We start from the raw sequence: 10,570 nt of genomic DNA, 5'->3' as shown, positions 1-10,570 counted from the left end.
TTAATTTACTGTTGTATTAAACTGTTGTCTGTTGTCACAGTAAGCGTTTGTCAGAATAAGGTTAAATAATAAATGAATAATAAATGAATAATAAATGGACGCTGTGTTTAGTTCTTCTAGGTGTTTGGACTTTACACCTCCTGGATGTTTCACCCCTAGACGTTTCACCCTCAAAACCCTGGTCTCCACTTTTTATATTATTATGGTATCTCTAAACAGTATTATAACCTGTTAGCACTATAGAAATGCAATAGAACCAGTTGGTATTAATTGTTGCAAGTGTTATAAAATACACATTGCAAAAAAAAAACCAGGAATAGGTCCGTTGCTATATCTCATGACATGTTCATTTTACATTACACCTTTCATGCTGCAAACTTAAAAAAAGTCTTCACAAAAAGTAGTATGCAATCGTACCTATATTACATACGAATGTATGTAATATTTCTCTTGTTATGAGATGATTTCCTTTTTCCAAACGCCAGACCGATTGTACAGTAAAGCTAAAACGGTTAAAGTGTGTTTGCACAAGAAAATATCACATTTCGTGTGTTTCAGATAGCAATATTAACACTGTGGCGAAGCATAAACACGAGCTGATTGTAATCTTCATTTTCATGTTTAAATTCGTGGACGAATTTTAGTGCTACCGTGTAGTTTCCCGTTTAAAATCGTAATTATGAACAATACTTGACGAGATCTACAACAATAATGCAAAAAAGCTTAATGAAACAAAATTAATATTAATTACGACGGCAAAATATGTTAACATATTTATTTAATGAAGCTTTAAGCAGTATCTTTTCTTTAGCGTTTTAGACAACGATGTGTATATGTTATGTTTGTTTTTTGTTTGTTTTGTTTTCTTTTACTATTGTTGAATTCCAAGATGCTTTCAATTTCGCGACTTAAATAATAAAACTAGCTTGTCTTACTCGAATGACTAAACGAACATACAAGGTGAATTGCCCGTAATTGAAAGACTGTTATACCATTAAAATATGTTGATAGTGTTTTGTTTCATGTATGAATACCATAAAAGAATAACAAATCGATAATTTTTGGGGTATGTTTTAGATACATGATTATAGCAAATTAGGTATCTTTATAAAGCAGATAATTAATTGTTTGAGAGCACGATAACATTTCTCATAATTTAAAAGATTATATTTCACTTATTTTTTGCTTATTTTTGAAGCTGTTACTATAAAAGTTTGTTTGTACCTACATTATCAGCTAGGAAAAATCCAAGTATTCTTAAATCCAGTGTTGGTCTTTTGCAAATGCATATCCCTTACAAACAGATAATGTGTAAAATAACTGTTTTTGTTCACATGATAATATATCATATTGAAACACATTTTAAGATTTTTACCAAAAAAATATAAAAAATCTGGAGGCATTTTGCTTTGATAAGTTCACTACACAAGCAATGTTTATTGTCAGCAATCATGTATAGTTCTATATAGGGTACATTTCTTTTATTCAGAAAAGGCAAATTGAATTTATTGTGTCATATTAAATAACTTTTGTTATATTTACTCTTCTTGTAGATGATCAGAACAAAGTATATCCAAATCAATTTCTAGTAGGACTATAATGTTGCTATATCTTTAAAACGTCTGAATAAACAAATGCGTTTGTTGTTTTAAGTGCTGCATTAACAATGAGAAAGATAAGACATTTATTGATTATCAAACATTAAAGTCCCGACGGATTTATGATATGTCAATCGCTTTTCAAGTTCCAAGGTTAAATACTTTTACATCGAGCTACATTAATAGGAAATTGAAGGGGAGGATTGCAGTGATTTTGTTATTAGCATTTTGCTGCGCAATTGATTTCAAACCAGTTTTGTATACCCTATAAGAGCTTGAGATTGATTAAATAGTATGAATTTTTTGAAATACTGTTTTGTTTTATAAATTATCTTGTGTTCAGGGAAATTTCAGCAATAAATGATACAACAGCCAGTGTTTCGTAAAACGTAATGTGTAGCCACATTAACTCGCTGCTTTGTTTCCTTTGTGCCATTTTTAAACTAATTCTGTTTAATATCACACATTTGCAACGCCGCTTTTCATGGACTGGAATAATTTCAACATTATCAAATATTTTTGCACGGCTTCAAACATTTTTTAAAGTAACTTTACGATCTCTTTAACCCACAGGTGCTCGTCCAGTCTTGGTGCCCATATAAAAAAATGAAGTTTTAAAAAAAAATTGAAAAAAAAACATTTTGGAAAAAAAAATAATAAAAATAAACATCAAAATTACTATTTTGGGTTGAGTGTAAGAAAAAAAAATGTGATTTTTTTCCCCTATATACCATTACTACGAAAAGGTCACTTAGTCGCCGTAACGCTATGGAGCTTTACTAGGACACGCTGTGGAACAACCACAATGTCGAGTTCTGTAGCAAAACAAGCTATTTTGCTACTTTTTACACATTGTGCATTTAGAAAATTGTTTACATTCTTAATCTACCTCACATACAATCTTAAATAACTTTGTTCCACAGTGTGTCCTAGTAAAGCTCCGTAGCGTTACGGCGACTAGGTGACATTTTCGTAATAATGGTATATAGGAAAAAAAAAAATTCAGTTTTTTTTTCTTACACTCAACCCAAAATAGTAATTTTGATGTTTTTTTTTTCAATTTTTTTTTCAGTTTTTTTCTTTAAACTTCATTTTTTTATATGGACACAAAGACTGGACGAGCACCTGTGCTTTAACCAACAGTTATTCTTCTTTGTCAGTATTTAGTTACAAATATATCCAGCATGTAATATGATCGCGTATAAACGCTTGTCTGAACCGTAGAATTCGCCTAGCGGTTTAAATCCTTTTTGAACTGAAGTTTATAACTTGTAGTAATAGATCTACTTTAAAAAAGGTTTGAAAGTTAATAAAGGCCAGTATAAAAGGGTTTAACAATAAATAAGCAGACCAGACCCGAACATAGCCGTGTATACACGTCCAAAAGCTTTGGAGGAAAAATACATCGAATGTTTGGTGCTGTATATTGTATATTTTGTTTGAAATTGAAATTGATAATACATTCACACAACTTTTATGCACCAATGACTCACATATTTTTGTAATCAGACTTTAAAACTACTCTGAAGTAATGTAACAAATCAATCAGTAAAACAATTTGTGATGGGCTTGAATGATGATATTTATTGGTTAAATTTCGAGAGATAAGTTTGTCTTTCATGCCTTAAAGATGCTGGAATACTAGACATAGCTTGTTGTAGTGCAATCAAAATAAACTTGTCCAATAACAAACTGTATTGTACTTTTCCTGTTTAGTTTATCATAAATACTTTTTTAACAACGTAGCTTAAATGATGCAACGAAGTTATTTACTCGTAAGGATAGCATATACACAAAGTAAAGAAGTAAATATTAAAGAAAATATCATGATTTTAATATAAATATACACCTTGAAATAAAACTTAAGTTCACCCCGAAATTTATGACATTCATTGAAAGTGTCTTTTTTCATTTATGCTCTTGCGATAATTCCTGTATTAAAGCAACATGCCTTCAGATTAATTCTAATTTTTATGCAAATTTTGAAAATGTATAAAAAAGCGAAATAATGTTAAGTAAACATAGATATTTAGTTTACAAAAAAACAGTTCATATATTCAACCAGACCTTACTGCGTTAGTGATGCAGTAGAACCATAGTAATAAATACTGCAAAATCAGTCATGAATCGCAAATAACATGTATATTATGACTTGAATCTTGAATCGTTTCATTTTTCTTACAATCATAATTCAATTTACGTATCTTTGATTTCCTTGAAATATTTTGGCTTATCTGATGCCATGCAGCTATAACTTACTTCGAAATATAATGTATATACAGCAGTTCTTCACATGTATACTCATTAATATATCAGTATCAGTATCTCCAGCGAAACTAACAAGTATGTTTACATGTTAAACAGATGTGTATATTTGTTCAAGGTTAAAAGATAGGACGAAAATTTAAACGCTTTACTTTGCCACCGTTATGATATACTATCTATATCATATGATCGCACAAACGATAAAAGTTGTGTTGTTGTAGCTAACAATATATAAGAAAGCGTTCGGCATTACATGTAAACTCAATAACCGATAGTAAAAAGTTTGTAAATTGTTAATGATTGAACTGCTTAGATTGTTTATACATTGTACATGTTTATTCATTGTACATTGCTTTTAGTAGAATATATAATTATTATGTAATCAATGCAATTATTAAGTGTTGTTTTGCCCCTGATCCTGCCGCGTAGTCTATAAGTTTTCTTTCTGTTTCAACAGACCTTCACAATTCTAAAACAAAATGTTCCATTTATTTAAACGTTTGCGTTCTTTTAAAAATTAGACTAGATCAGTATAAAAAACATGCGTCTAGAAATATACGTCATTATAAAGTAAATACGTCTGCTTGCATAAGGGTTTCGTTTAAAGCAACATAATTACTCAAAAAAATTTTCCAAAAAGTCCTGATTTATAAATCAAAATTACTGATAAACTTAGAAAATTAATAAAAAATACATGTTTAAAAACATTTTTACTTGCTTAAAATTTAAATAATGGAACCTGAAAATTCATGGTTCGTTACGTTTTTCATCAAAAAACTGGTAAAAAATAAAAACACTCGGTTAAAGGAGGACGGAAAAAATGAACTATATAAACGTGGGGGATAGCAACACTTTATCATAAAACATTCGTGAAATAGCACAATACGGTCTAGAAGTTTACACGAGTTTAGATTTTTACAACATGGAGGAACAAACTGAAAAGGTAGGACTATCATTTTACTTTAATCATTTATTGTGTTAAAATAAAACAAAAGTAATCATATTGGAAGACATTTATTTGTTTATCTCCAAATTTTCACGACAGAAACCAGAAACATTCAACAGAAAATCATCTTTTAATTAGGCATTATTATTATTCTTGTGTTCGAACAGTTTAAATTTTATATCATGGTTGCAAAGTATTTCATGATTAGTTTGCAATATTTATAATCTGCAATCATATGATAACTAAGAAAGTCCCCTCTTAATTTAATGCTTAACTGGTTCACATGGCAAGCATAATAAAGTTCTATTTATAGTCCTAATGACGTGCAGTCTACAATATGTTCGTTGATATATGTTTATATACCTAAATCTATTTTAAAAGACAAACAACAAAAACAGAAACAACAAAAAAAATGAACAAAGGTAATTATTTGCTTTTTCATCTTCATATTACATATTATTGCATAAACTTTAATATTTAGTTATAAAAGGAGTATTATGAAGAATTTAAAGAAGTGATAAATTTGAACACGCTTCACTTTTAGGCTATTTTTTTATTTGAATATGACAAATAAATTCACACACAGGCATGTCACGCTTACGATTTGACCGAAATGATTATACTACAAAGGTTACTTACCGGCAGAGAAATAATAAATTGGCCACTGAGGTTAAGTTACACTTTCAGTTGACATTTCGTTCGTCTAGTTTACATTGAATTGACATTTGAAGAGAATAGGACTGTGAACAGTCCTTGTACTAATTTTTTTTTCAGACGGTTGAATCCTACTGACCATAAAATGGCTTTAAACTTTAGTATCACAATTAGTTAACATGTGCTCTTCGTTACATCTACACGTATTTTTAAGCCGTACGCATTTGAATATAATTATCCTTTCTCAATACTCTGTCATATGTTAAAATTTTGACGAGATTTTATCTAAGACTTTAATTTCTTGAGTAGTCTATGTCACTATGCATTATAATCAGTGTATATTTTGCCAAAAACGAGCTGAAATACAAATTGAACACACAAATCCGGTAAATCTAAAAGGGAGGGGAATTTCGCTACAGAAGAGTTAGTGATAGAATGCTTGCATCGAAGGTCAGCTGTATAATTTCTGTTTATTACTTTTTATATAAATGTATGGCATCATCACATCGCTTTAAAATATGATATTACTTAGCTCTTATACTTGTACGGAAAGTATTTTATTTTGGAATATCTTAAACTTTAAGGTATTTTTTCTTATATCATTTCCCTCACAAAAATCATAAACAAATGAAACTACTCGTTTCAGATCAAACTTGAAAACGGGTCTGATGTTACGGTAACAACACTAGAAGACGAAAACGGTAACCAGTTTAAAACCGTTACCATCGATGAAGTTGTCCTCCCATATCAAATACTGAAAGCGGGGCCGGAAAAAAGATTTTCATACGTGAAGAATTTTACTTACAAGGATGGCGATGTTCTCTTGTGTAGCTATCCGAAAACAGGTATTACTAAGTAACGTTGAACAGCTTTTGTCTTTTCTTTATTTTCCCATTTTACAGACATTTCAGTGGTGAAATTGATTGTGCATGTATATTTTCTTATATTTATATAGTTTAAAGTTGAAAGAATGTCTTAATTTAAAATGGTTTCTGAACTTTCGTCCATATTTTTTTCTGTTTAACAAGGTCATTTACTGTGTGTTTATATTTATTATTTTGATATATGCACAAATCAAAAAGGCGAAAAGAAATCCATTTCTTGCTCACTAGATGTAGATTCGTAAATGCGTTCATTTATGATACATAGTCAGTACTTCCATTTATCTTTGATTATGTTTTGTTCCTTATCATTTTTCGTGTTTAAATGTTGAATTTTGCTTAAGCCGGTGCTATTTGGCGTGGACGGTTATATGCACTTTCCAGTGCCGGTCATGAACAGGCTCAGTTAAACCGAGCCTGCAACATTTTCAATTTTGTCATTTTGGGCTTTCTTTAGAGATTCTGTATTTCCCTATATTATTTTGTTTAAATATTAAAAACTAACTAACTATTTGTCATCAAAAGGTTGGTGCATATATCACCTTCAGCTTTCTCAGTCTTGCTTTCTCCAAAATTAAGATTTTGTAAGCAAATCTTTTGTAAGAGTAAAATAAGCTTTGGAAATCATTTGCCGAGTTCCGGATAACAACTTATGAATGAATTACAATATTCCAATTAAAACAGAGCAAGCTGTTTCGTACAAAATATTTACTAGATTGAAGTTCATTTCTTGACATTTAAAGTGTCTTGTTAAATGCATTACAAGTTTACACGCAAGTTTTGCTTTAAATGCATTAGATACACGTTGAATTCGGTTTGAAATTTCCTAAGTCTATCCGTTTGTCTTGTAACATATTTCAAAATATTTACATTTTAAAGAAGTGTTACAATTTTCTTTTAAATGAATATACACTAATTTAGAAATAAAAGTAAATTATGACACACTGTTAACAAATCTAGTTCTTTTTAAGGTACCCACTGGACAGCAAATTTGCTACATTATTTAATGTATGATGGACCTCTTGATACCCTTACCTCACATCAGCCCTGTCTAATAGACCGCTTTGATATGGAGTCTTCGCAACAAAGAGAAGGCAGACGAATTGTAACATCACATTTCCCGCCAAAGAATTTACCAACCGAACATTTCGAAAAAGGCGGGAAAACAGTACTTGTGTTCCGTAATCCTAAAGATGCAGCGGTTTCGATGTTTTATCAATTAAAGAAATTCAAAATGATTGGAGACTTTAAGCTGTCATGGAATAGTTACATAGATTACTGGCTTGATGGGAAAAGTAAGCATTTTTAATGTCAGTTATTACTTATTTAATAAATTAAGTTTAACAATATTGCTATGTTGAAAAACAATATTTTACTTAATTTTGTAAATATCGAGGAAATTAATTGTCTCGTCATTTGAAATTCAATGTCAGTGCAAGAAATAGAAAAGTGTAGCAATTCAATAACTGCTGCGCGTAATCCAAGGTAAATTTTTATACACTGTCTAAGTTAAGTGGAAACATATTATTATTGTAACCAAATTTGCAAAAATATTATGTTGTTTAGTTTTAAAAGAGGTAACGTATCGCAAACCTTTTTACGTCTTACTGTTTTAAACTCGTTCAACAATGAGCTCAATTCTCAATTTAAGTGTTGATGGGATCTTTCTTTGACTACTACAACAAATGGCAAACGTTGTTAGAAGAGAAGCCAGATCTTGACGTACTAATTGTCCAGTATGAAGACTTGAAAATGGTTTATTTTCTCTTTTTAAATATAAAGAAGTTAATTCAATTTATCATATTTTAAAAAGGGAAAATATAACAAACCCTTGTGTATAAAGCCTTTAACTGTAAAGAGAGCTTTGTGCTCATTTCTGGGCATTCAGTAGTTGTTCTGAGGGATTGAGGCCGTTGACTGGGTACCTCATCGCTGTGTGTTTTAATCGGTTCTACTATGTGAAGCTAGCTTTCACAACGTCGGAGGTTTTACTAATGTGTCCGTTTGTGTATGAAATTATTCACGGAGTGGCCCCGATGTCTTGACCCACCAATAAAACTAGAAAGTCGCCATATGACCCAATATACTGTGTTTCTGTGTAACCCAACCAAAAAAATATATTGATGTTCTGGCATCCGATAACACACATTTTCTATACAGTTATATATTTAAATGTCCCCTAGATGGAGTCTGTTACAATTTCAACACCGCAAAATATGTTTTATTGAAGAAGCGTACAAGCTGCACAAAATAATATGGTGCAATCATGACTTCTCGAGAATCTATCAATGGACACTAAATATGTATGTTTTATTTTACTTACAGGACAGTTTAAATCAGTTACGTCGCATTCAGACTTACCTTGGACTCAGTCATTCTGACGAAAGACTTCAAGCCGTGTTAGATAAATGTTCGCTAGGCAATCTTAGAGCTGATGTAGAAAATGGCAAAGTTAAAACACCTTTAATTGATGAATCAGGAAAATCAATTCTTTACAGAAAAGGTAATTAATAAAAAATCGGATTTCTGAATTGTTCGTATCATTGTTTGACGATTAAAAAAAAAATAAAATTTAATTTCGAGTTGTCTTCTAGGATGGAAGATTTATCGTTTTTTTATATAAATATTATAGTCTGTAAATATTTCCATGCATGACATTAATATAACATGACTCTTTGTGACATAATAGTATATCTAAATACTTTCTAAAATATATTTCCGTTACAGGGATAATCGGAGACTGGAAGAACAATTTTACTGTTGCACAAAATGAAAAAATAGAGGCGGTGGCAAGTGCTAAATTCAAAAACAGCATATTCAACTACAAAGCTTGGGGCTGCTGACATTTTCTTAGTGTTTTCATGCATATGGATAGAGATTCTCTTTTTTTATATAAACATTCATTTACAGTTGACTACTATTTCGGTTAGTAGATGATTTCCTCTATCATTTTGTTGAACCAAACAAGGTATATTCGAACAAAAGATAATGTCCAACTGTTTGAAACGAAATTAAAGATGTTTTATACATTGAGAGTTGTGTGACAAACAATATAATTTGTACAGAAAATACAACAAGGGAAGGGACAGAGAAAACAAACGCCTGTACTCATTTTTTGATAAAAATACTGTAGGATATTTCAGGTTCGATCTGCTAGACATTTTTATGATCCAAGAATAAATGATATGCCAACTTTGCGCTTTCGTATTATTAATGCTTATGATATTTCGTTTTCAAATGAACTATTTTCATAACAATTGCACGTAACCATCGTCCGAGTTGTGATATCTTAATTAGTTACAACTCAGTGAATGAATGATTGATGAACTACTGCTTCTGTTAATTTGATTTAGATATGTTTTTTTTTCTTTCAAATTTGAATGTAATCAAGCAATAATACAAGGTGACGTGTGATTTTACCAGCAGTGCTTTATTTCAAATGCACTGAAAACTAATTATCCTAAAGGGAATTGCAGATCAGTCCAGTCAAAGGATGTTTTTCATTTTCGTAACGGTATGATAAAGTGACATTATGCTTTTTTTCACAATAAAGTTGAGTTGAATTGTTACTTTATTTCAAAAAGGTTGACTATTAAAATGATGACTGACCAACGAACTATAAAGAGAAATGGTAATGATACACTATATATAAACGATCTAAATTATAAAAAGACTGCCCCACCCTTTTTAATAATTGCACATTTTCTATCCATTGTAAAGGATGTTTACATACATTTCCGTTGATCACGTGGATTACTGATATTTTTTCATTGTAAAATCTTCATTTGATCAGATTAATGGCAGATTGTCGAATTATTTTGACTTTTACCTGTTCACCGACCATTATCCAATGGATAGGCATAATGATACTTTAATATACATGTATAGTATTGAAGCTATGCTTGAATTAAGATGAATAATGTCAATAATTTAATAAACAAGATATAGTCGTCAGTAAATGTTAATCATACTTTTCTAGCAATGAAACATATATTTAGGAATTAATAGTAATATCAATCAGTCAAGTAAGAATAATAATCAACGTAATTTATGTTCAAATCAATTCACTAAGCATGGTCTGATTGTTTTCTGAGTCGTAAATAACATAGTTAGTAGGCATTACATGTTATTCCAACCAACAATCATCATAACATATCTCATTAAACCTACACAAAAGATAAAAGTATGATTAATAAAAAGAAAACGATGATTTGCAAAATAGTAGC

General features: G+C 30.3%; 1 protein-coding gene across 1 annotated transcript; it reads left to right on the top strand.

Annotated features, from left to right (window-relative positions):
* The first annotated feature begins 4,688 nt into the window (after positions 1–4,688).
* LOC132750253 (sulfotransferase 2A1-like) lies at positions 4,689–9,543 on the top strand. Its single transcript, XM_060740196.1, has 6 exons — positions 4,689–4,806; positions 6,110–6,308; positions 7,316–7,639; positions 7,996–8,099; positions 8,670–8,847; positions 9,072–9,543. The coding sequence occupies exons 1-6, from the start codon at positions 4,786–4,788 to the stop codon at positions 9,185–9,187; spliced, it is 942 nt and encodes a 313-aa protein (XP_060596179.1). The 5' UTR covers positions 4,689–4,785; the 3' UTR covers positions 9,188–9,543.
* Positions 9,544–10,570: the final 1,027 nt, after the last annotated feature.

The sequence above is a fragment of the Ruditapes philippinarum genome, unplaced genomic scaffold (genome assembly GCF_026571515.1).
Source record: "Ruditapes philippinarum isolate M1 unplaced genomic scaffold, ASM2657151v2 ctg5238_1_1_1_1, whole genome shotgun sequence".
NCBI classification, from domain to species: Eukaryota; Metazoa; Mollusca; class Bivalvia; order Venerida; family Veneridae; genus Ruditapes; species Ruditapes philippinarum.
The sequence above is the reverse complement of the archived record's forward strand: the minus strand, read 5'-3'. Positions and strand labels throughout refer to the sequence as shown.

Bases quoted from the DNA above. Each gene is read 5' to 3' on its own strand.
- LOC132750253 (XM_060740196.1), top strand. From the start codon at position 4,786: ATGGAGGAACAAACTGAAAAG. The intron at 4,807-6,109 runs GTAGGACTATCA...TACTCGTTTCAG, and splicing joins TGGAGGAACAAACTGAAAAG to ATCAAACTTGAAAACGGGTC. The intron at 6,309-7,315 runs GTATTACTAAGT...GTTCTTTTTAAG, and splicing joins GTGTAGCTATCCGAAAACAG to GTACCCACTGGACAGCAAAT.